This window comes from Rattus norvegicus, chromosome 3 (assembly GCF_021556685.1).
Source record: "Rattus norvegicus strain SHRSP/BbbUtx chromosome 3, alternate assembly SHRSP_T2T, whole genome shotgun sequence".
NCBI classification, from domain to species: Eukaryota; Metazoa; Chordata; class Mammalia; order Rodentia; family Muridae; genus Rattus; species Rattus norvegicus.
The window spans coordinates 68,978,125-69,004,393 of record NC_141536.1 but is presented as its reverse complement, the minus strand read 5'-3'; the positions used below and the strand labels follow the sequence as shown (position 1 = coordinate 69,004,393).

At 43.0% G+C, this 26,269-nt stretch overlaps 3 protein-coding genes across 12 annotated transcripts in view; 2 read left to right on the top strand and 1 right to left on the bottom strand.

Annotated features, from left to right (window-relative positions):
• The window catches only part of Zdhhc5 (zDHHC palmitoyltransferase 5), a 27,856-nt gene extending 18,758 nt beyond the window's left edge, over positions 1-9,098 (top strand). For 7 of the 8 annotated variants that reach the window (XM_087653147.1, XM_087653153.1, XM_087653150.1 and 4 more), the window contains 9 exons: positions 381-538; positions 2,507-2,679; positions 2,829-2,931; positions 3,922-4,013; positions 4,520-4,652; positions 4,977-5,100; positions 6,052-6,164; positions 6,571-7,430; positions 7,824-9,098. In XM_087653147.1, coding sequence (XP_087509273.1) covers positions 381-538; positions 2,507-2,679; positions 2,829-2,931; positions 3,922-4,013; positions 4,520-4,652; positions 4,977-5,100; positions 6,052-6,164; positions 6,571-7,430; positions 7,824-7,989 — 1,922 coding nt within the window. In that variant the 3' untranslated portion in view covers positions 7,990-9,098. The remainder of the gene's footprint in view (positions 1-380; positions 539-2,506; positions 2,680-2,828; positions 2,932-3,921; positions 4,014-4,519; positions 4,653-4,976; positions 5,101-6,051; positions 6,165-6,570; positions 7,431-7,823) is intronic. The other variant, NM_001039338.1, reaches the window with a different exon arrangement.
• Positions 8,282-18,985, bottom strand: Med19 (mediator complex subunit 19). 3 transcript variants are annotated; one of them, XM_087651783.1, is made up of 5 exons: positions 18,412-18,700; positions 12,054-12,310; positions 11,801-11,897; positions 11,414-11,508; positions 8,282-10,351 (listed from the first exon to the last, which is right to left on the bottom strand). In XM_087651783.1, the coding sequence occupies exons 2-5, from the start codon at positions 12,183-12,185 to the stop codon at positions 10,283-10,285; spliced, it is 393 nt and encodes a 130-aa protein (XP_087507909.1). In that variant the 5' UTR covers positions 12,186-12,310; positions 18,412-18,700; the 3' UTR covers positions 8,282-10,282.
• On the top strand, positions 18,536-26,269 carry Tmx2 (thioredoxin-related transmembrane protein 2). The gene is made up of 10 exons (NM_001007643.1): positions 18,536-18,743; positions 19,033-19,110; positions 19,212-19,535; positions 22,440-22,500; positions 22,739-22,852; positions 23,124-23,200; positions 24,775-24,881; positions 25,058-25,123; positions 25,225-25,354; positions 25,823-26,269. The coding sequence occupies exons 3-10, from the start codon at positions 19,347-19,349 to the stop codon at positions 25,964-25,966; spliced, it is 888 nt and encodes a 295-aa protein (NP_001007644.1). The 5' UTR covers positions 18,536-18,743; positions 19,033-19,110; positions 19,212-19,346; the 3' UTR covers positions 25,967-26,269.

Below are 26,269 nucleotides of genomic sequence, written 5' to 3'. Positions count from 1 at the left end.
AAAGTTGTCCTTTAACCTCCACACACAGGTGCTCACATATACACAGATTTTTAAAAATTTAAGTAAGAGTATATATTCTTGCTATTCTTGATATGAGGGAAAAACTTCTGTTCTTAACCATGCAGTATGATGTGAGCTGTGGGTTTGTAAAATATAACATTATTTCGAGGTACTAAAGAAACTCTTTTGGTGCTAGAGAGCTTCAATTCACAGCTCACAATTGCCTGTAACTCCAGCACCACCAGGGGATCCAACACCTTCTGGCACACACACAGACACACAAATGCACATCCTGTTAAGGAGCTGTGTTCTGAACATCCTATGTTCCTAGTACTTAATAGTTTGCGCATATTTGTTTGTAAATTTTTCTCTTTTTCTAGCTGAAGAAGACGAAGACAAAGAAGATGATTTCCGAGCTCCCCTTTACAAAACAGTGGAGATCAAGGGTATCCAGGTGCGAATGAAATGGTGCGCCACCTGCCGCTTTTACCGCCCTCCTAGATGCTCCCACTGCAGTGTCTGTGACAACTGTGTGGAGGTAAGAGCACTGGATGGTGAGGTGAGACTCTGTTTATCCTAAGTTGTCTTCCTCCTTACTATATGGTAGGTTCTTTTTTAATTAAAATTTTTATTTTTTTATGTGTTTATATGGATGTTTTTGCCTGTGTATATCTGTGCACTGTGTGCATTTGGAGACCAGAGGTGGATCTCACGGACAGCTATGAGCTTCCATGTGGGAAATTGAGCCTGAGTCCTCCGGAAGATCTCTCCAGCTCTCTCTTTAAAAATAATTTTTTTTTTTTTTTTTTGGGGGTTCTTTTTTTTCGGAGCTGGGGACCGAACCCAGGGCCTTGCGCTTCCTAGGCAAGCGCTCTACCACTGAGCTAAATCCCCAACCCCCTAAAAATAAATTTTAAGGGCTAGAGAGATGGCTCAGCGGTTAAGAGTGCCTGACTGCTCTTCCAGAGGTCATGAGTTCAATTCCCAGCAACCACATGGTGGCTCACAACCATCTGTAAAGAGATCTGATGCCCTCTTCTGGTGTGTCTGAAGACAGCTACAGTGTACTTATATATAATAAATAAATAAATCTTTAAAAATAAATAAATACATTTTAAAAAGTTTTGTTTTTTATTTTTGTGTGTACCTGGTGCCTGAGGAGACGAGAAGATGGCTTTAGATCCCTTGGAACTAAAACTGATCGACTGTGTGGATGCTGGCACCAGAACCCAGGTCTTACAAGAGCAGTAACTGCTCTTAAGCAGTCTTGCACCCCCTAGAATAATTTTTTTAAACAAAGATTTATTTTTAAATTATATGTGTTTGTGGGTATTTACATATGAAGTGCCGGTGACAGAGGAGGCCAGGGGCCTCACAGTTGTAAGCTGACTACCCATAAACAGATTTTAGATTCCGTGGCAAGAACAGCATACATGTTAATCACTGAGCAATCTCTGTAGCCCCTAGTGTAGATTCCTGAAGTATAGTCCTGTGGAGCTGCCTAATCTGCATGGTCCAGCTGAATCGAGTGCTATCTAGAGTGCAGCACATGAGAGCCAGAGCATGAACTGTTATTACACAGGGACGCTTCTGCTCTAATAACAGCTTTCCTCACCCCAACATTGGTTCAGTTGTCCATCCTGTGGTGACTTAGTGTTATCTCTTGTACGAAGAGCATGACCTGTGTTTAGTACCTATCCTTCTGTGTTGTTTTATTTTTATTTCCATAAATTTTGAATGTTTTACCAACATTTGTCTTTTTTGGTTGCATATTTTTTTTTTTTTTTTATTTAAAGCAAGGACTTGCTATGTAGCCCTGACTGGCCTAGAACACATTATATAGAGCAGGCTAGCCTCAAACTTTTGTGGCCATCTTCCTATATCTCAAGTACTAGAGATGTAGACTTGTAGCACCATGCCAGACTTTAGATCAACTTGAGAATTTGGCTTTTGGCCAACCTCCGGAGTCTTTGCGTTAACAGAAAGCAAAGAGAAACTGCTTTGAATATTTTTTAAATTTAAATTTTTAAAACTTTTCAAAATTGCGTAACTAAATGATCATAAATAACAAAAGTAAAACTTATGCTCTGTTACTTAGTTCCTCTTTTCAACAGAAGAAATCTAATGCTGCTTTTTTTGGTGGGGGTTTTTTCTTTTTTATTATGTATGTGGCATAGTTGGGCAGGGATGGGGAGGTGGACAGGTGGATGTACGTGTGTGCCTGGCACACATGTGACAGAGGATAACTTGCAGTGCTTGGTTATCTCCTATCATGTGAGTCCCAGGTTGTCAGGCTTGGTGGCAAGTACTTTTACCCAGTGAACCATTTGGCTAACCCTGGTGCTATGTTTTTACCTTTGTCTTTTGCCTCTCTTTTTTTTTTTTCTGGAGCTGGGGACCGAACCCAGGGCCTTGCACTTGTTAGGCAAGCGCTCTACCACTGAGCTAAATCCCCAACCCCTGGTGCTATGTTTTAAGGATGCCTTTTATATCTTTTTGCTCCTAGGAATTTGATCATCACTGCCCTTGGGTGAACAACTGTATTGGTCGCAGGAACTACAGATACTTCTTCCTTTTCCTCCTTTCCCTGACAGCCCACATCATGGGTGTGTTTGGCTTTGGCCTCCTTTATGTCCTCTGTCACATAGAGGAACTCTCAGGGGTCCGAACTGCTGTCACGTATCCTTGAATGCCTTTGGTATAGAATGGGGGGTGGGATGAGGGGCAAGTTGAATCCTTGAGTTAGGAAAGGTAAAGGGGAAGTGGTATAGTAGAGCTGGGGAAAGCAAGATAACATTGTCCTGTTTTCCTTGACTGCTTGGAATCAGAATGGCAGTGATGTGTGTGGCTGGCTTGTTTTTCATCCCTGTAGCTGGCCTCACAGGATTTCATGTGGTGCTGGTGGCCAGGGGACGCACAACCAATGAACAGGTACCAGGAGAACTGGCAGGAGACTAAACATGACATGTCTTAGGTCCTTACTTAATAACATTAATACTTTCCCAAACAGAATGCTAGCGAATACTTAGTGTGATGGTGTAGAGATTAACAGTAGTGGGGAAAGTGAAGGAGGCCTAGGTCCTCAATAAGTAGAATTAAAGCTTGGAATGGTAGTGCAGACCTAGAATCTTACTTAGGAGGCTGAGGCAATAGGATCGATCTACCTGGACCCTGTCTTCAAGAAAGGAAGACAGTAACCTTAAAAAATGGTCTTGTTCTAATTCTCTTAACAAATATTTAGTCTGTGAATTTATAGAAACGAGTTGGGACAGATTTTAGGAAATACATAGTACTGCTTAAAGATTATTTTTGTGCACATAATAGTAGCTAACCATAATTGCTTAGTCTTATCTTGCAGTCAGCCTATCTGTGGATTCTTTAGGTTCAATCAAATAGAGATGGTATAGACTTGGAGGGAAAATCACTGAATATATACATCCTTTTTCTTAGCATTGTTATGTAAATAATACAATAATTCTTTATATAACATACTGTATTAGGTATCGATGATGGAGAGATGAGTTAGTGTACATAGGCTATTTGCAGTTACTGTACCCATTATATAAGGGAACTCATCTGTGGATTTTTGGATTATTTTAAGTCAATATTCAGAAAAGTACTTAGTTGGGGTTGGGGATTTGGCTCAGTGGTAGAGCGCTTACCTAGGAAGCGCAAGGTCCTGGGTTCAAGGTCCTGGGTTCGGTCCCCAGCCCCCCCCCCCCGGGGGGGGAGGTACTTAGTTAACCCCATTTTATACAGAAAACTGATATGAGGATTGGCTTCCATGAGGTAGACTTAGAACCCTCATTCTAGAATCTGTTCTTAATCATCACCAGCATCAATTTTTTACCTGAAAGAATGGCTACACAATAATTTGCCTTTTGGCATAGTCTGACCTACCTGGTTCTTTCTGCCTCCTAGGTTACAGGAAAATTCCGGGGAGGTGTGAATCCCTTTACCAATGGCTGTTGTAACAATGTTAGCCGTGTCCTCTGCAGTTCTCCAGCACCCAGGTACACCTACATACACCCTTGGACTAGTGTTCATTCTTGGTCAAACTTTTGTCTCCTTTGGGCTTGTTCTGAATAAGGGAATTTTAATGGAAAATGGCCTTTTAGGGTGGGTTTGCTTTCAGAATGGTGAGCGCTACAAGGAAGAGGCATGCTGATCTTTTAGTGAATTCTTGAGTTCAGTTGATAGTGTTTAGGTATGGCTAATTGCATTTGAGAACTGAGGATGTATACAATTTACCTGCAGAGTGCTAGATACCTGCCTGTAAAGGCCTACTCAAGCTGAAGGTTTTCATTGAATTAAATCAGGCTAGGACTAACTTTTACTCTGATAGACTCTGATAGGACTGGTTTTTGGCTGAAGATTAAACTGGGGTCTTGTTCTTTATCACTGAGCCATATACCTCAGCTCATGACTTATTGTGTATGCACCGTGCTTCCTAGATGGTGTGCAAGTAGAAATTTTGAATGAAGTAGTAAGTGAAAGCCTTCTCACTTTTGCTACCCAGGTATTTGGGGAGACCAAAGAAAGAGAAGACAATTGTAATCAGACCCCCTTTCCTTCGACCAGAAGTGTCAGATGGGCAGATAACTGTGAAGATCATGGATAATGGCATCCAGGGAGAACTGAGGAGGACTAAGGTGAGAAATTAGGAAAGTAAAGCTAGGGAAACCCAGGGAATTTCACGCTCTGGCAAAGAGATAGGAACCTGCACTGAGTGTACATCTTGGTGTTAAAGTCACTTAAACACAGATATTTTCTTCATTACATTTCAAGTTCCATGACAGTAGACACTGAGCCACTTTCCATGTCTTCATAAGATGTAACATCTTTCAGATGACAGACGCTCAGCTTTTTTTTGTCCTTTATTATCCCCAAACTGACTCTTGTCCCAGTATTTACACTATGCCGACTTAATATTACCTTAATGTAGTTTCCCTCTCTGATTTCCCTCCATTTATTAGTCTAAGGGAAGCCTAGAGATAACAGAGAGCCAGTCTGCGGATGCGGAACCTCCACCTCCTCCTAAGCCAGACCTGAGCCGATACACAGGGCTTCGAACACACCTCAGCCTGGCTACTAATGAGGGTAAGGAAATGAGCAAGGGCTGGGAGGTAATAGTTGACTTATGGCTGAGAACACCCAGTGGATGATACTTGAGCAGTTTTCTTTGAATAGCTAGAAAAGGGGGATGCCAGTTAGCAAGAGATAGTGATTGGGACTTCACAGAGAATTACTTTTTACAATCTTATGTTGTATATGTGGGTGGTGCTGAGTGGGTAGATCAAAGGACAACTCCAGGAATCGGTTCTTTCCTTCCACTGTGGATTCTGGGAATTGAACTTGGGTCTGTAGGCTTTTATGGCTTGTTGCTTTTTTATCTTTTGAGAGTCTGCCTGAATCAGAGTTTCTCTTAGTATGTTTGATGCATTTGCCCACCACAGATTATGAAACTAGTATAGATGTTTGCTCTTTAAACAAGCAAACAAACGCAAGCCTTTAGTGGGTGGGTCACCAGGGGGCAGAGACAGATGGACTTCTTAGTTCAAGGCCAGCCTGGTCTACAAGGTTTCAGGACAGAGAGGGCCACACAGAGAAACTCTCTCTGGAAAAACAAAATGAAACAAAGAAACAAGGACTATGTAGACCAGGTTGTTATTGAACTCAGAGGACTTTGCTTGCCTCTGCCTTCTGAGTGCTGGGATTAAAGATGTGTTCTATCTACCACCACTGACCTTATCATTGTTTTTTAATTTTTATTGTATGTTATGTATATGGATGTTTGGCTTGCATGTGTATATCTGCTCAGCATTTATCCTCCTGCTTCAGCCTTCTGAGTAGCAGAGACTGTAGGCTTGTGTCTAAGCACCAGGCCCAGCAGAGTCTTCAGGCACTGTAGCAAAATCTTGTTCCCTAGGCTTTGCTTTTATTAGGTATACATGATTCTACCATGTCCGTTCCCTGTACTTTCAGAAACCCCAAAAAGTTTAAAGAATTAACTTTATTAAAAGTAGTTCCCTCTGGGTTTTCCTCCTGTAGATAGCAGTCTCTTGGGCAAAGACAGCCCCCCTACACCTACCATGTACAAGTATCGGCCAGGTTACAGCAGCAGTAGCACATCAGCCGCCATGCCTCATTCCTCCAGCGCCAAGGTACTGTGTACTCTAAGAAGTGGGGTCATAACCTATGTTAGTTCTTGAGGAAAGGAGGAGGGAACATAAAAGCCAAGGGCATTTTTCGATTATTGACATTAATGGAGTTGAATTTCCTTGTGTTTTTCATCAAAAAAAGGAGCAGTGACGCATACTAGATAAAACCACTAATTAGTGTCAAATCTGATTTGAGAAACGACTTCTGCCAAATTACTTAGTCTCTGTAAGCCTCATTTCCTGCATCTTAAAATGAGGTATTTGTTCCAAGTCACAGTTTTTTGTTAAGGGCAAACTATATGATGTCCAAGTTTGAAATGTACTTACTCCTGGCATGTAATTCTGTTCCGCAGTCGATCTTTTTAGCTATCAAAAGGATTGCTAAGACTGTTTTACACTTTTTCCACAGTTGAGTCGTGGAGACAGCTTGAAGGAACCAACTTCAATTGCAGATAGCAGCCGCCATCCCAGCTACCGCTCAGAACCCAGCTTGGAGCCAGAGAGCTTCCGGTCTCCCACTTTTGGCAAAAGCTTTCATTTTGATCCTTTGTCCAGTGGTTCACGATCCTCCAGCCTCAAGTCAGCTCAGGGCACGGGCTTTGAGCTGGGCCAGTTGCAGTCCATTCGTTCAGAGGGCACCACCTCCACCTCCTATAAGAGCCTGGCCAATCAGACACGCAATGGAAGTCTATCTTATGACAGCCTACTCACTCCTTCAGACAGCCCTGATTTTGAGTCAGTACAGGCAGGGCCTGAGCCAGACCCACCTTTAGGCTACACCTCTCCCTTCCTGTCAGCCCGGCTGGCCCAGCAACGGGAAGCCGAGAGGCACCCACGTTTGCTGCCAACTGGCCCACCACACCGAGAGCCCTCACCAGTCCGTTATGACAATCTGTCTCGCCACATCGTGGCCTCCCTTCAGGAACGAGAGAAGCTGCTACGACAGTCACCTCCACTTGCAGGCCGTGAGGAAGAACCAGGCTTGGGAGACTCAGGCATTCAGTCAACACCAGGCTCAGGCCATGCCCCCCGTACTAGTTCCTCCTCAGATGATTCCAAGAGATCACCCTTGAGCAAGACTCCACTGGGACGCCCAGCCGTCCCCCGTTTTGGCAAACCAGATGGGTTAAGAGGCCGGGGACTAGGGTCCCCTGAACCAGGCACAACTGCCCCCTACCTGGGCCGATCGATGTCCTATAGCAGCCAAAAAGCCCCATCTGGTGTGTCTGAGACAGAGGAAGTAGCACTGCAGCCATTACTGACACCCAAGTAAGTATTTGTCTCATCCCCCTTCATTCAACTTAATTAGCAGAAGGCATCAGGCCTTTGGCTGTATAGGATTCTAGTATCTGGGGATGCTGAGAACTCTTTTCACATTTGATTGCCTTCATGAACAATTCCTCCTTAAGAGATTGAAGATTGATAATATTCCCTTAATATTGCCCTCCTGAAAGTTTTCTTTGCCAGAAAGGATATGGGAGCTGTGCTTAGGAATGAATTGGGGAGAAAGAGAAATCAGTCTTACTTTAAACATATCAATAAAGTAAAAGGGACTGTATTTGGGTAAGAAAATATGTGAAAAACTCACCCACCCCCCAATATTAGACCTTTTGTGTGTTTTGTGCATCTTTCCCTGATGTCTGTTTCTTCTTTTTCCCTCAGAGACGAAGTACAGCTCAAGACCACCTACAGCAAATCCAATGGGCAGCCCAAGAGTATAGGCTCAGCTTCCCCTGGCCCAGGCCAGCCACCTCTCAGTAGCCCCACAAGGGGAGGAGTCAAGAAGGTGTCAGGGGTGGGTGGCACCACTTACGAGATTTCTGTGTGAATCTTGGCGCCTCCCTTCCCCCACACCTCTGCACCTACACCAAAGGGCCTCAGGTGGCCACCTTCCTTCCCTCAAGGGGCTCCCCTACTTTGCATGGACATTTTTTAAACCACCGATTCCAAGAGGATGAGGCTTGTTTTACAAAATGCCATGGGGTTAAGGAGAGTTGGGGCCCTGAGACTGGGGTGGCACCTCCCCCTCCTTTGATCTTTTAAGACCTTCCCTTCCTTGATCCCTGGACCAGACTCAGTGGACATTTGTGCAATTGCTCGCCCTGGAGGGAACCAGATCATTTTTAAACCAGAAATAATTTTTTTTATTATTGTTACGGATTCTATTTTTTTCCTCTTCTCCGTTACCAGGTGTGTGTGTACATATATATATATTATAAATATCAAAGAAATTATATATCTATCCTGGGATGGGAAAACAAGGGAGGGATATATAGAAATATATATATATGGAGGGGGATTTTATTCTTCCCTTTCCTTAGACCAGCAGGAAAAGAGAGACATTAAAGTCTTCCTTTTCTCCATGGTTCCCTCTTTTGTCCCAGTTACCGACTGAAGAAGTAGCACCTGCTGGTGCTCAGTGATTAGGAAAGAAACCTGGGTACATCTGGGATTCTGTCAGATAAAAGAACTTGGAGAGTTTTTAAACTCCTTCACATCTAATTTCCCCAGGAAAGGGGTCACAGTTCCATGATGGTGGTGGGAGATCAGGAAGAGAGCTTGGCCAAATTTAAGAAACACCAGGCAGCCCTGCCCTCCATTCTTGGAAGACAGGGATTGTGGTGAGCCCCTTCAATGCTTCCCTAGAATTTACAGGAAAATCTTAAAATCCAAGGCCAGGAGAGAAGAATCCAAAAAAGCAATATTTTTCATCATATGCCAAAAATGGGATAGAGAGAAGGAGTGGCAGGCCTAGGCCCCTCCGATTGTCCCTTGGGGTTTACCCCTTAGCCCACCTCAATATGGTGCTGGGTAGAGGGGTAGCTGGGTTCTAACCTTAAACAGGGAAGACTCCAGCCTCTATACAGAGACCCTTTAATTTTTTTATTCTGATTAGCCATTTTAAACCAACAAAGAATAAAATAAATCCTGATCTAACCAGTTCCCCCTGACTTGTGTTTTGTCTGGTTAAGGCAGAATGGTCTTATGGAGTCAAAAGGAAAACCTCATTCTCTGGTCCTGTTTTTATTCTGGCTATCAAATTAAATGCCTGGCTGGGTGAGAAAAACCTGGCTTTTCATAACAAAAGCATCTGGTTTGTTGAAATTTCTTGTGTTACTCCTCCTTAATTTCCTCTTTAGAAAGTAAAAACAGCGAAGCATGGTGGTGCATGCCTTTGATCCCAGAACTTGGTGGGAACTGCAGATGGGTCTCCAGCCAGCCTAGCCGTCATAGCAATCCAGGGTTGCATAGTGTGATGTCTCAAAAAAAAAAAAAAAAAAAAAAAAAACCCTAAACTTTTTCAAAACAACCAAATCCAATATTAAACTTCTTGTGAGAGGTTCATTTAAAAAGCATGTAGGGAAAAAAAGGGAGGGAAAGGAAAAGATAAACTTGCCTAGTATACATATGTCTTAGGGGACAGGCACCAGAGAACGGTGGGAGCACGATGAGACAAATACTAGTTGGTCTTTCCTGCTGAAATATACTGGTGGCTGTGGATCACCAGTTCACTGTGGTATATAAACACAGGTATAAACCTTATTTGGGCCAGCTTTCCTGATGGAAGATGAAGATCATCCAGGCACTTTGCTCTGAGCATAATCAGCAAAGTAATTTTGTGTCTATGGTGGGAAAATACTAGCAAACTTGCTTTCACACCATGTTCTCTAGTCTCATTTTGATTTTCTAGCCTGCTAAAGAAGAAATCATGTGATGGCAAGATCCAGAATCTCTTGCATCTTATCTTAGTCCCTTGTCCTAAACTTTGATTCAAATAGAATGGCACTTGTCTCTTAAAAGGCAGCTATGCTAGTCTGTTAAACGCACTTTAAAAGCAAAACAAAAAACCGAAGTCCTGGAATCAAATTGCATAAAGGAGAGGGGGAAAAAAAAGAAAAACAGCTTCTTGTAAAAAAGGACGTCCATGGAAACACCAATTGGTCTAAACCATAAAAAGCATGGCCCTTCTCTAAAGTGTATTAGTCACATGCACAGCAGGGGCTGGCCCCTGTCCAGCCGCTGGATGACCCCACAACAGGGTCCAAGTGCCCAGAAGACAGTTTTTATCAGCAGGTTCAGTATCACAGGAAAGTCATCCTTGGCAAAGTCCAGTAGTCCTATTAGCGGAGGCTGCTGCTGCTGCTGGCTTGAGAGCTGCCCATACCCGGGTGGTCTGGACTATGTCGGTTCTGGAAAAAAAAAAAGTAAGGACATTCAGAAACTAAAGATGGACCTAGCTGGATGTGGTGGTGCATGTCTTTAATCCCAGTACTCTGGAGGCAGAAGCAAGTAGATCTGAGGTAGAAACTAGCCTGGTCTACACACTGAATTCCAGCCCAGCCAAGACTACATCTTGAAACCTTGTCAAAAAAAAAAAAAAAATAATAATACAAGGTGAGCCTGCTAGCATAAACTTGTAATCTCAGTTACCTGGGAAAATGGAGGCAGAAAGACTACAAATTCCAAGGCCTGCCTAGACAATCCAGTGAAACTCTATCTCAAAAATTATCAATAAGAGGGGCTGGAGAGATGGCTCAGTGGTTAAGAGCACTGACTGCTCTTGCAGAGGTCCTGAGTTCAATTCCCAGCAACCATCTGTAATGGGATCTGATGCCCTTTCTGTTGTGTCTGAAGATGGCTACAGTGTATTACACAAAAAATAATTCTTTAAAAAAATTATCAAACAAAATATAAATTTTTTTTTTTGGGTTCTTTTTTTTTCGGAGCTGGGGACCGAACCCAGGGCCTTGCGCTTCCTAGGCAAGTGCTCTACCACTGAGCTAAATCCCCAACCCCAAAATACAAATTTTTAAAAAGACTGGACATGGCTCAATACTAAAGCAATTGCCTACCATGAGTGAGGCCCTAGCTAATTCCCTACTACTTCAGAGAAAAACAATAAAAGAATTAGCCTTGGTCAGTTTTGTTAAAAAAGAAAAAAACAAACAAACAAAAAGTTTGCCCTAAGTTTTCAATTTTTGGTCCAACTTGAGGCAAAGAATTCTATTTAAAAATGGTAAAATGGTGGCTGGAGAGATGGCTGGCTCAGTGGTTATAAGCATGTACTGTCTTGTAGAAAACCTGAGTTCAGTTCCCAGTACCATCATAGGACTGTGACTACAGCTCCAGGGCTAAGCCCTCTTCTGGCCACTGCACTAATGTAGGGAAGCACATGTACTCATAAATAATAAAAAGAAGGAAAAGGTGACACAGGGAAAACTTGATGGGTCCCAATCACATCAGCTCCCTACCTTCTTCTTCTTCTTTTCTTTTTTCTTCCTTTTTCGTTCAGGATCCTCCTCTTTTTTCTTTTTCTTCTTCTTGTGATCTGAATCAGATGGTGTTTCTGTAGGAAACATTAAGAGCCTATAACCTGTTGAGCTTAAGATCTACTGCTATAAACTCTCAAGGCTACAGGAAAATCTAACTCTAGAAATCCTACTACTATTTTTCTCAAGTGTCTAGAAAGGATATAGAGGTCTTGCTAGAGCACCTGTGCTAAGTCACTACTTGCCCAAGAAAGGGCACTATATGAATTTCTTTTTGGGGAAAACCTGGGAGTCCAGGGTAACTAAGCTTCACTGTAAGGCCAGACCATACTTGACAGGGTCTCTGTTTGAATAAGAGGTGCTCCTTACCTGGGGGAACAGGATCCTGGGTACGGCTCTGTTTGTGCTTATGCTTATTCTTCTTCTTGGGAGGCTGAATATGCATCAGACGACACTGCTCTGGCAACTGAGGGAACCAAAAGACGGTCCTAGTGAGCAGAGAGAAAAAATCCTCTCCCCCATCATCTGTTCTCAGTAAATTATGAAGGAATAGACTTGGACAGAAAACTACCTCCATACCTTTCAGGCCATTTACTTTCTTACTCCCCAAAAAGGGACTCACCGGGCCAGTATGGAGGCGGAAACCAGACAGCATGGTCCCTGTGATCGGATTAAAAGAGCCACCAAGAATAGGAGGTTTCTCAATGAGGGAGCGGAGGCTGCTGTTGTCATGGGAGCCAGGAAGATCAATCATCCCAGGGAGGTCAGGCAGGAAGTTACTTAGCTTCTCCTTCACTTTCTTCCCACAGAACTTATTATAGGCCTGTTCCAGGTTGTAGTGTGTGATTAAATTGGTGCTGCCCGTCAGCTCTGTGCTGCCTAGAAAACAGTAATAATAGTTATACCAAAAGCAGGTAACTTTTTGTTAGTAGCTCGGAAGAAAATTGAAAGAAAAAACAATCTTTAGACTTACTTTATATGTATGTTTATTTTGTCTGCAATGTTATGCATGTGTACCATGTGTGTCTGGTGCCCGCAGAAGAGGGGGTTGGATCCCCTAGAACTGGAGTTAAAGATGGTTGTGAGCTGCCCTAGGAACTGAATCTGGCTCTTTTGCAAGGGTAACCCATGTCCTGTTGAACAATCTCTCCAGCCCCACGAAGGACTATAGTTTAATGTAAATGAGGAATCTATTAAAGGAGAATTATTGTCTTAGTCACTGTCCTATTGCTCTAGAGAGACATGGCTCCAGGAACTCTTATAATTACAAGAAGGTTTCCTTAGTTTCAGAGGCTTAGTTCATTATCATGTTGGGTAACATGATGACAGCATGGCACTTGAGGAGTTGAGAAATATCACCAGCATAGAGAGATCCTAGGCATGAGCTTTTGAAACCTCAGAGCCCATCCCCAGTGACCACACCTCCTAATCCTTCTAATCTTTTTCAGTCACTCCCCGGTGACTAAACATTGAAATATTGAGCCTCTGGGAGCCATTCTTTTTTTTTTTTCATAGCAGCCTTATTTATTTTTTATTTATATATATATATATATATTTTTATTAACTTGAGTATTTCTTATATACATTTCAAGTGTTATTCCCTTTCCCGGTATCCGGGCAAACATCCCCCTCCCCCCTCCCCTTCGTTATGGGTGTTCCCCTCCCAACCCTCCCCCCATTGCCGCCCCTCTGGGAGCCATTCTTATTTAAGCCACCACAATTATAAACCTTTTCAAAAAAGTAAAATAAGAAACCAAACAAAGCCAGGCATAGTGGCACATGCCTTTAATCCCAGCATTTACTTGGGATGCAGAGGCAGGCGGATCTCTGTGAGTTCAAGGCCAACCTATCCTACAAAGCTAGTTCCAGGACAGCTAAGGCTGTTACATAGAGACCCTGTCTCAAAAACAAATCATATAATTAAACACACATACACACAAAACCAAGCAGAAAAAAAAAAAGTAAATTTTATAAGTTGAACATTCATAGTTTGTTCAAAAGTCTGAAATGTGAAACTTAGTGAATTCAAGCACTTAACAAGTTTCATATTTTAGAGCATTTCAGACTTCATATTTCTGGATTCAGGATGTGCAACTGGTTAAAATCTATGCAGATATTTTGAAATCTGAAAAACTGGAAACATTTTAGATAAGCGTATTAGATTGTAGACACTAAACCTGTATGTAATAACATGGTATCGAGGTATGGTGGTACACACCTGTAAGTGTAATGCTACGAGACAAGGTTTAGGCTCCCTAATGAAATCCTGTCTCAAACACCCCACCTCAGTAACATATAATAAACAAACACAAAATACTACACCATGGGCTAGAGGGATGGAAAGGTGATGGAGCAAAGTAGGGAGAGACAGAAACTCAAAAAAGGAGGAAAACTAACTAGAATAACTTACTTGACATTATATCAAATACTGTTCTGCTTTTCATAAAATGATCTCAGAAACATCTCTGTGTGGATCAGTATAACAGAACCTTATAGTTCAGTTACAGATACAATATATTCAATGGCTGACTTTTTTCAAAATAGAAATATGCTAATAATATGGACAAAATAAAAGTAGAACTATCTAATGAACAACCTCACTGATAATTATGACAGCATACAGGTAAAGTGGCCTGTTTATGATATTTACTTGGGAAAGTTCCGGTTCTGAACTGTGAAGGCAGAGATGGTGTCTTTTTTTTTTTTTTTTTGGTTCTTTTTTTCGGAGCTGGGGACCGAACCCAGGGCCTTGCGCTTCCTAGGTAAGCGCTCTACCACTGAGCTAAATCCCCAGCCCCAAGAGATGGTGTCTTATCCACATGACTGGTTAGTGCACAGGTTATACATTAAAATGTTTCTGACATAAGCACTTTTTTTCTGGTCTAGGCCTTACTGCACATGTTCCCTTCTCTTCGCCGTGCAATAATGCAGAAGGCTGATGTGCAGCACTGTTGGATCCTTAGTACTGTCATGCCTCTCCTAACTGAGCACCCTCCTGTTTGTCTCATTTGTCCTGTTTCCGCCAGTGCCCCTCCTTCCCACTGGTTATGTTTAAGGCTCAGCTGAGAGGGTAGTTGTTGGTTTTCATATTTTTTTTTAAAGATTTTTATTTATTTATTATATGTAAGTACACACTGTAGCTGTCTTCAGATACACCAGAAGAGGACATCGGATCTCTTTACAGATGGTTGTGAGCCACCATGTGGTTGCTGGGAATTGAACTCATAACCTCTGGAAGAGCAGTCGGGTGCTCTTAACCGCTGAGCCATCTCTCCAGCCCGCTTTTCATATTTTTTTTCTTCCAAAAGGGTTTCTTTATTTAACACCCTGGCTGTTCCAGAACTTACTTTGTAGGCCAGGTTGGTCTTGAACACAGAGAGATCTGTCTACCTCTGCCACCCAAGAGTTGGGTGGGTGAGCCACCAAAGCCAGTGCTTTTCAGAACTTCTAAAACAGGAGTTCAAGCATACCAAAGTGGCATATCCTGGTAATCCCAACACTCAGGAGGTAGAGACAGGAAAGAAAGGAGCTCATGCTCATCCTTGACTGCAGGAGTTTGAGGCCAGCCTGGGTGACATGAGACTGCCTCAAACAGAAAAGAAATTAAATAAGTAAACATGAGGGGGCTGGCCAGATAGACAGACAGCTCAGCAGATGACCCAGGTTCCATTCCCAACACCTGCTGGGCTGCTCACAGGCATTCGTATATAAATCTAGTTAGAGGAAATCTGATGTCTTCTCTGACCTCCCTGGATACACAGTGCGTATACACACATGCAGGAAAACATTCATACACATAAACACTAAAAAGTAAATAGGGATTTAACTTCTATTTGAATTGTTGGTTCTCTGAAAATGATTTATAAACCTCTTTAAGCCATACAGCCACCAAACCCAGACAATATTGCTGATGCTAAGAAGTGCATGCTGACAGGAGCCTGATATAGCTATCTCCTGACAGGCTCTGCCACAGCGTGACAAATACATAGGCGGATGCTTGCAGCCAACCATGGATTGAGAACGGGGTCCCCATTGGAGGAGTTAGAGAAAGGATTAAAGGAGCTGAAGGGGTTTGCAACCCTATAAGAACAACAATACCAACCAACCAGAGCTCCCAGGGACTAAACCACCATCCAAAGAGTACACATGGACTGACCAATGGCTTCAGCTGCATACGTAGCAGAGGATGGCCTTGTTGGCAACAATGGGAGGAGAAGCCCTTGGTCCTGTCAAGGCTCGATGCCCCAGTATGGAGGAATGCCAGGGCAGGGAGGCAGGAGGGGTGGGAGTGGGGAACACCCTCATAGAAGCAGGGAGAGGGGGATGGGATAGGGGGTTTATGGATGGGAAACTGGGAAAGGGAATAACATTTGAAATGTAAATAAAAAAATCCATAAAAGGGGGGGGGGCATGATTCTAAAAACCAAATTTTGAATTCCCAACTCTTTCTATGTCAATTCTATGCAGATTCATTTTTTTTCCTTTCTTGAAAGTCTAAATATTGTTTACATCATTATGGCCCCTCTATTCCAAACCTGAGAACTCATGTTCTGTAGTTTTAGAAACAAAAACCAGTGGTACAGTGCTTAGGTGCTTATGTAGCTTGTGGAAGGTCTTGAGTGTGATTTTAAGCATGGGGGTGCTCTATTTAAATAACCTCTATTTAAATTCCCATGGTACTAGAGTCTAATAATTTTTTAAAATTTTAAATTTTTTTTGATATAGAGTCTCTCTCTAAAGTCTTGGATGACTTGGAACTCACTAGGTAGACCAAGTTAGCCTTGAACTGAGAGATCAACCTGCCTCTTGATTTATCCTGAAAGATTTATTTTTATCCTATTTGGTGTGTGTGCGTGTGTGTGTGTGCGCGTGCGCGTGTGTGTGTGTTGTGTTGTGTGGATGTATGCCACATATTATTTGAGTGCCTATGGAGGTCAGTAGAGGGTGTTGGGATCCCTGGAGCTGGAGTTACATACAATTGTGAGGCTCCCATATGGATTATGGGAACCAAGCTTGGTCCTTTGGACAACATCAAATGTCCTTAACTGCATGACCTTAGAGTCATCTTTACAGTTCCAATGGACCTTTTCAAGGCAAGGTCTCATGTAGCCAGCAATGACCTTGGGCTCCTGATCTTCCTGTGTACATCTCCCAAGGGCTGGGATTATAGAAATATACCATCAAGCCCGGTTTGTCAAGTATGGAGAATGAATATAGAGGTCTTTATGCATGCTAAGCATGTACTCTTCCAACTAAACTACATCCCTAGCCTTCCTAATCAAATTTTATTACAACTTAACTTTGGAGCCTGATCAACTACTAATCTTCCTGCAAAATTTCTAATGTATCCAGATAGATCTACGTATCCTCTGGGTAGAAAACAGCAACAAAACTGTACCACTATTTCCTTTGAGAAAATAACTTTCTAATTTTGTTTGCCTATATAAATTCTTCAGAGTTCAGTTCAAATGACATCTTATTATTGCTGTCATTTTGGCTAACACATTTTGAAAACCATCAGGTAGTTTTAAACACTGCTTCCTGTGTGAAGCATGACTATAAAGTAGTAAACAGACACCCACAAAGATACAAGCACCATCCTTAAACCATGTATTATGGATCTCAAAAAGTAAGCTACGTAAAAACCCGGCTTAATAATCTCCCCTTCTCAGAATCCCACCATACCCAGCGTTTGCCTCGGAGATTCAGTATTTATCAACTGATTTATATATAAATGGCATAATCAGAACAGGAAATGCAAAAGATAAACTGCTGGAAGAAGCTGGGCATGGTGGCACATACCTGAAGGCTGAGATTAAGTGGATCTCTGTGAGTTCAAGGCCAGCCAAGTCTACAGTGAATTTGAGACAAGCCAGGGCTACATAGTGAGGCAAAACAACTAAAATAAGGAAAAAGAGAACTTCTGGAAGACACCTGTCATTAAAGCACATATAGTTATTTCTTTATGCTTCAGTCCTCAACTATAAAATATAATACCTATCTATCTAAAAGGGCTACATATTGTACACACCTCACTGATGTGAACTTTAAACTACTGTGCTAATAGCTAATTGGGATAACTGAACTTCTATTTTTCTTTTTTTGAAGCAGGATCTCATGTCCTCTAGGCTGGGCTGGAACTCCAGAACCTTCTGCCTTCACCTCCTGAGTGCTGGTATATAGTACCACAAGTTCCCTAAGATTTAACATATCCAGAACACCTCTTGATTTTTAGCTCTTCAAATTTTTTCTTTCCATAACTTCCTACTCTCAGACTACTATAACCTTTGTACAGAACACCCACAATTCCTCTGTTTATATTTAGTTCTTTATTTCTGTAGGCTTCACCTTTATCATGTATCCTGTATTCATTTGCTTCTCTACTGCTAAGTCCTGGTCCAAACCATTCTCTTTTAGGAACACTGATTTCTGATTACCCCATTTTCACTTATGTTTCTGCTGAATATCTTTTTAAAAAAAAAATCACTAAATTAGCTCATTCCCCCCCCCCCATGTTGAAATTGACTTCAACTTGAACTTTAAACCTACATTGCCTTATAAAGGCCTCTACCTATTTTCCATCAGTACTGGAATTGTTCCTTTCCTTGAATTCAATGTGTCTTCTGCCCCTCAGATATTCTAAGCACCCCCCCCCCCATCTTCCCCTCCAAAACAGGTCTCCTGATGTAGTTTCTTCTATCTAGTATCTTCTCTCTGTCCAAGGACCGATGGCTTTGTTTATTCTTGAATGTTACCTACTCAGAGATGATTCTGTGAACACGCGCCTTATGCATGGCAGTCAAGAGTTCTACCACTGAGCCACGCCCCCCCCAATTTTCCCGAATAACTAACTTTATGAATGTAAGAATTGATTCAATTCTAGTCCTTTCTTTGAGCGGGTTAATCTCCAAGTCCCTGACGAGGAAGGCAACTTGCTATAAACCAACAAGTTTGTGACAGACTTTAAACTAAAATCTTACTGTCTCCAGAAACGTTAAATCAGGTCTCCCGAGTTCCAAACAATGGCTCGTTTTCATAGAGTCACAAACAGCGGTTAGAGAACCCGGATCACAGAACTTCTCGCTAGAGGTAGTCCCAGATATTCACACCCAACCCAAACCCACCCCGGGAAATCAAGTTATCTTTTAGAGTTGTGAATCGCCAAAGGGCTTCTGACACTGTTGCCCACTGGCCACCCGTAGCCCTGTTATCTTACACCTTGCGCTGCAGGATGCTAGCCACAACGGTCACCTAAACTATTATCTGATTGGCTACTTTTGGCCCACTACTCACCTGGCAATTCCCGCATAAGGTAGAAGGGACCGCTTCCAGCCGTGGACTTATCCGCTCCCACGGGGGCCGAGGTCGCGGTCGAAGGTGGAGCCGTGCCTGGACCACCTCCCGGAGGAGGAGGGGGTGGCGGCGGAGGCTTTCCAGGCCCGAACCCTAGTGCGCTTGGTGGCGGTGGGGGGTCAGTTTGAGCTCCGAACAGGGCTGTGAAGTTCTCCATAGCACTCGCCGCTCTTGGTTACCCGGGATCTGGCGTTAATTACTTTCATTGGACAGCACTTTCACAGGGTACCACCCTCTTGGTTTAACAGCTTCCCATCATTGGATACGCTAAGCTCCGCCCACCATCTTCCGGCAACTTACTTCCTTTGCCCTGAGAGATTGTTCAGGTAGTGTTTCACAGACTAATAGCCAATAAAATGACTCAGGTAGAAAAGCGACAATTATGAGGACCAATAGACTATCTAATTCATTTTCCGATCTATTATAGCACCCAATAAGAGATCTACATCCGGGTCTGGAGGCGTTGCATCTGATATTTGGCCCAATAGAAGCCTTGCTGTTGGGGGCGGAGGACGACGATTTGGGGAGCGGGAGTGAGCCTGCAAGAGTGTAGGCAGGGAAGATGGCTGTCCTCGCGCCTCTGATTGCCTTGGTGTACTCGGTGCCGCGGCTTTCTCGATGGCTGGCCAGACCTTATTGCCTTCTGTCTGCCCTGCTTTCCATTGCTTTCCTCCTCGTGAGGAAGCTGCCGCCGATTTGCAACGGTCTCCCCACGCAGCGCGAAGATGGCAACCCGTGTGACTTTGACTGGGTGAGCGCCCCCTGCCTTAGTAGCTGTCGACCTTGACCATCCATCCCTGCCCTGCAGGTGCATGTGAAGATGGGAGGGCGGGTTTCGAGTGTAGCTTACACACTTGAGTGGAGAGCCTAGGCCGTTATCTAGTCCTTACCTTCGTGTTAAAGATGGAGAAACAGATTCCAGGGTTTCCATCACAGATGAACAATATTCTTCTGTGATTCCAAGTTCCTTGGGGCGCCACTGACGAAGACTAGGCCCGTGGTAGAAATACCATTTAAATTTTTCTAATTTTTAACGAAGTGATCACAGTGTAGTTAGGCGATTTTTCAAGGTAACACAGCGTTCACTAAGTGCTGTCTAACCTTAATCAATTCTCTGATAGACCGGCAGACATAGGTCACTGACTCAACAAAATAAATGACTTTGGTGGAAAAATCGTCTGCTCTGGGCATAACAACTGTGCGCACTATCTTCCTGAGGTGGGATAGGAAAACAGGGAAGGTTACAAAAATACGAGGTGGGGGGAAGCCCATCAACCATCTAAGAAGCAATATTTAAGAACAGTTAACATTTACCGTGAAGGTTGTGGACATAGAGCTAATATTTTTTTTTCATATACAGATATTTATGCTATAACAGCAATGACCAGGACTAAAGGTATTAATATAACCTTGGGTAGGCCTCACATGTTCTGGGACTCTCAAACAAGATTATTAACTTTGTTTACATTAAAGATACAATACTGTTGCGGGGCTTTGGGTTGTACCATTTTAACCCAGCACTCTAGAGACAAAGGCAGGTGACTTCTGTAAGATTGATGTAAGCCTGATCTATATAGGGCTTTCTAGATCCATCAGGACTACATAGTTAGACCCTAACTCAAAACAAAAGAGCACCAGATACCCTACTTATTTCTATTCCTGTACTCTGGAATCTTACTTTATAAATTACAACTCTGCCAGGTGCCTCTTAAGATTTGCCCTATGATTTCATTAGGCCCTCTGAAGAGAACAGCTTCAAATCCCACCAATATAGTATAGATGACTATGATTAAAAAAAAAAAAATAAGGAAGAAGTGCCTATGGTTTTGAATCTTCCTGAACTCTTTTTTTCTCCCTTAACCCACACACTTAAGACTATATTAAAATAGCTTCAAAATGGAAAGATGGTTCAGTGGTTAACAATACATACTCAGGCCAGGCAGTGGTGGTGAGTGCCTTTAATCCCAGCATTTGGGAGACAGAGGCAGGTGGATCTCAGTGTGTTTGAGGCCAGCCTGGTCTACAGGATTAGTTCCAACAGCCAGGGCTGCATAAAGGAACCTTGTCTTGGGGGAGGTTAGGAGGAATCACACATACTCATTTCTGATAACCCATATTTGATTCTTAATGCCCACATCAGGAGGCTTGGGGCTGCCTGTAACTCCAGGTTTTGGGGGGAGGAGGGGCCTTTCAGTGACCTGCACTCACTTGCATATACCAGCACACATGTATGTGATAAAAATAATAAAAGTAAACATTGAATTAAGAAGACCTCAACTCTGGGGACTGGAGAGACGAGATGGCTCAGTGATTAAGGGCACTGACTGGTATTAGAGAGAGGACTTGAATGAGGTTCCCAGCACCCACATGGCAGCTCAGAACCATCCATCATTCCAGTTCCAGAGGATCCAGCAATGACCTCTAGTCTCTGAGAATACTAAACACACAGTGCAGTTATATACATTCAGGTAAACTCCTAATACACATTTAATGTATTACACATAAGCGAAAAATATTCTTTCAAAACAAATATACACACAACTCTTTATACTGGCTAGCCGTGAAACTCTCCTTTAATGAAACTATGAATCCTACTTTGACCTGAGTGGGCTCCTAAGAGATTAGGGGAGCTCCTCAGGCTGTGCCAGCATCAGTGGAACTACACCTGTAGTCCTCATTGGCCTGAAACTTGATATGTTGTAGACCAAGCTAGGTTTGAAGTTTTTTTTTTTTGTTGTTGTTGTTGTTTTGTTTTTTTCTTTTTTCTTTTTTCTTTTTTTTTCGGAGCTGGGGACCGAACCCAGGGCCTTGCGCTTGCTAGGCAAGTACTCTACCGCTGAGCTAAATCCCCAACCCCAGGTTTGAAGTTTTGGTGTTCCTCCTGCCTCAGTCCTCCAGGATGCTGGGTTCACACATGTGCACCACTACATGTGGACTCACACCATGTGTATCCTGAAGACAGAAGACAGCATAAAAATTTGAGACTCCCTGAAAAGAAATTGTAATAATAATATAATAATAAGTCATTGTAAAACCATAGCATGGTAATACACACTGTGATTTCACCATTTGGGAGGTGAGGCAAGAGGGTCACAAGCTTAAAGTAAACCAGCATGGGGAGTTGGGTGCCAACATGACCCATGAAAGATTCTCCAAAACAAAATAAAAGAGAAGACATTCTGGCCTAAGCTATATAACAAGATCCTTTCTCAACCAGATGATAAAAGAAGCCCAGCACTGGAGAGGCTGAAGTGGGAGGAGCACTGTGAGTTTGAGAGAACTGTCTCCTACAAGATGTTGTTGATTTCCACGTGTATGCTGTGGCACACGCCTGAGAGCACGCACATGCGCGCACACACACACACACACACACACACACACACACACACACACACACACACACTCACTACCTTGTTAAAGAAAACCAGTGGGACATGGTTATGTATCCCAATAATCAGAGGCTGAGACAGGAAAAGATACTAGCCGTTTGCCAAGGTTAGACCCTAAGCCTCAGTCTTTTGACTTGTTGGTACCACTGTCCCTCAGCCAGCTCCAGCTATGGCTTTATTACCAACTCAAGCTGGATCTCTTGTTTTGCATTTCATATTTTGTCCCCTATCCCATCAGCCTTGTTCACCACTTTGTTGTCTTCCAGAGAGAGGTGGAGATCCTGATGTTTCTCAGTGCTATTGTGATGATGAAGAACCGCAGATCCAGTAAGTTCCTGCTGTGCACTGGCTGGGCACTGGGACTCATGCCGTGCTGAGGCTCCCCTTTCATGCTGTTGGAGGAACATTGTATTTAGTAAACTAGTTCCACATTTCATGCCAGGGACTAGTTTCTCCTTGGCCTTTGTATATCCTCTCCCTCCTGTTCCCATTTCAAAGTACCCTAGGAAGAGGGGCAAAGAGTGGGAACTTCAGCCAGCCTGACTGTGGTATCTCTGTGTTCTAGTCACTGTGGAGCAACATGTGGGCAACATCTTCATGTTTAGCAAAGTGGCCAACGCAATTCTTTTCTTCCGATTGGATATTCGAATGGGCCTGCTGTACCTCACACTCTGCATAGGTGAGAAAATGGCTTTTATTATGCTAAGGTTCTATAAGGTAATAATTCAAAATAGTAAAGTTCTTTGATAAAGGCTTGATTTTTGAGGACCAGATTCCGATCCTTATCTTGAACCTAATGAATTATATGTGTAGCTAAGGTGGTGCTTTCTTAGACAGGATTTTAAGAGGAATATGTGCACATATTCTGAAATTCCTGAGTGAGTTTGCAAGTAAATCTGTAAAAGGCCTTGTATATTTTTATCTCTTGACATTTTTTTCTCTGCATTTAGTGTTCCTGATGACCTGCAAGCCCCCCCTGTACATGGGTCCTGAATATATCAAGTACTTCAATGATAAAACCATTGATGTGAGTATTCTGCTTCCTATTTCTTGGTTCCTGCTTTATGGCTTCGTGTTCTTTATTCCTACAGACAGTGCCTCAGGGTAGAAGTAAACAGCTGGGGTTGGTGATGGGCAATTGTTATGCTCATACTTGGGAGGCTGAGGTCGGATTGCTGCCTAGGGGGGTTGGTCTGGTGCTGCTTGTATTCAAACACTAAATTCTGTACCCCAAGATCTAAGACTAGTGGATCCTCGTGTACACCAGCCTTTGTTGTATAAACCTTGCTTCCCAGTTTAAAACGAGTGGTTAAATAAAACTGACTACAGCCAATAAGTGCTGGAATAGAGAAAGCTAGAGTTTGAGTTACCAGACTGGGGGTCGCAGGTAGGGACCACGAGGAGAAGGAGCACAGAGGAGGGGAAGAGGCAGAAGACAGGAGATCTCTGTGATTCATGACCAGAAGTACGTACCACAGGGAAATGCCTCCCTAGAACACCTGCTGAAGACTGCTGAAGCAAAAATAACGCAGAGAAGTAACAAACAGCAAGTATTTGGGGAGCCTAGTTGGGGTAGTAGCATTAGAGATTTAGTTTAGGGGTAATCCCCCGGTAATTGTGCAGAGCCTAGTAAATAATACTATATTATTTATGTCTCATTTATTTGAAGCTAGGTTGTATTATTCTAAATTGCTGCAAGGTTTCGTTTGTTTATTTTGGTTTTTCAAGGTAGGGTTTCTCTGGATAGTCCTAGCTATTCTGGATCTTCCTCCATAGACCAGGCAGGCCTCAAATCAGAGATCCTTTTGCCTTGCCTAGCAAATGCTGGGGTTAAAGGCCTGCTTAGTGAGTTGCTGCAAGTTTGAGGAAGTATAGGCTACATAATGAGTTCTAGAGCAGTTCCAGCTCCGTGTCTGTCACAGGAAAGACTGGTAGGCTAGTGAGATGAGCTTCATCAAGTAAAGATATTTGCTGCACAAGCCCTGACAGCCTCAACTTGGTCGCTGGAACCCATGTAAAAGTAGAATTTGAGAATCCACTGCACAGAGTTATCCTCTGGCCTCCATATGTGTGTTCTCGCAAAATAATAATAATTAAAAAATAAACTTAAAAAAAAGGTCCTTGTTGCCAAACGTCAATCTTCAGGCTAAAAAGAGAGAACTGACAATAAGCGGGCAGTGGCATGCATGCCTGCACCCACACAATAACTGTAGCTACACATTTCTTTTTGGTTATTAAAAAAAAGATTGGCAAGGCCCTGGGTTCGGTCCCCAGCTCCGAAAAAAAGAACCAAAAAAAAAAAAAAAAAAAGATTGGTGGCCGTTACAGCTGGGAAGTTCTGGGGGAAGGTCCATCTCTTGATTTATAATATTTTATAAAAGTTTGTTTTAATACTTCCCTCCAAATGATTTTTATTTGTAGTAGAGTGCTTGCCTTACATGTAGGAGGCATTAGATGTAATCCCTGGAACCAACAGGTAAACCTGGAAATGTTGTCAGGGTACTGTTCATTGTGGAAGGGGAAGCCCGCGATTGCCATGGGTCTGAACCTTCTCAGGTGCTCGGGTGATTTAGCCCATTCTCTCTTTCCTTTGTGTGGTAGGAAGAACTGGAACGAGACAAGAGGGTCACTTGGATTGTGGAGTTCTTTGCCAATTGGTCTAATGATTGCCAGTCTTTTGCTCCCATCTATGCTGACTTGTCTCTCAAGTGAGTATACACAATGAAGCATATCAGAGACAGAGACCTTGTAGCTCCCTTCCTTTGTCCCTAACCTTTGCATATCCAAAGTTGTTTCTCCCTTTCTTACCTAGGTATCTATACTTTCACTTCCCTTGATCCATCTCTTTATATTTCAGTACATTAAATAATATGTTTTTTTGCAGGTACAACTGTTCAGGGCTAAATTTTGGGAAGGTAGATGTTGGACGTTACACTGACGTTAGCACACGGTATGTAGATGCTTGGGCTGGAGACCCAGTGAGAATTAACTTGCAGTGATATAAGTAGTGTATACAGGTGCACACTGTACTGAGCCCTCATCTGATCCTAGGTACAAAGTGAGCACATCACCCCTCACCAAACAACTCCCTACCCTGATCCTCTTCCAAGGTGGCAAGGAGGTAATGCGTCGGCCACAGATTGACAAGAAAGGACGAGCTGTCTCTTGGACCTTTTCTGAGGTATGGGAAAAACATGGGCCATGGTTTGGAGAAAGATATACAACAGTGAATGGGCTTTATACTTCGTCTGGGTTTAATCCTGAATTCTGACACTTGCCCACTGTTTTTGAGGATGTAGATTAGTTCCAGGATATCACTTATTAAGTCAGCAGATTTATGTTATATGCTGCTAATACTGAGGAAAAATGATAGAGACTTGGTGTATGAGGTGCTTGTATTCTGTAGGGAATTAGGTTCCTCATCACTAAATTTCAATAAACTGGAGGCTCATAGGATTGCTTTACAGTTGCACGGAACAATTCTTGACACAATAACTGGCCTCTAGTAGACACTTAAGTATCAGAAAAAGGGTAGGTTAGGGCAGATTCCTCTGGTTTACAGACTGTGCTTAGTTAAATACTTCCTACTCCTACACTCTGAACTTTACCTTCCCACCTAGCGGTTGATGTGTTCATCTCTTTTGCATAGGAGAATGTGATTCGAGAATTCAACTTGAATGAGCTGTACCAACGAGCCAAGAAGCTCTCAAAGGGTGGAGACATGTCAGAGGAGAAGCCTGGGAACCCTACGCCCACTGCCGTGCCAGATGGGGAGAACAAGAAAGACAAATAGGACCCTGCATTGTTTTTGCTTCCTCTCCTGTCCATTTCAGGAACCTTCGAGGCCCAGTTCCAGCTGTAACCACAATCCTTGCCTGAGGCCTTTTGATTTCTCCTGTTTGGCTGTGCCTAGGTGGGGCACTGTGTCTGCTTCTGATTTTTAAAGAAGCATCTTGGGAACCATGAAGCATTCTATTACGAAGGGCTGTTCTGCCCTGGCCAACTGTTCCTCGAAGGGAGTAATCTCATGGATAGAGGTAGAAATGGTTTCCCTCCAAGGTTGGGTCAGTGTGTAAACTGCTGTTCAACACTTGAA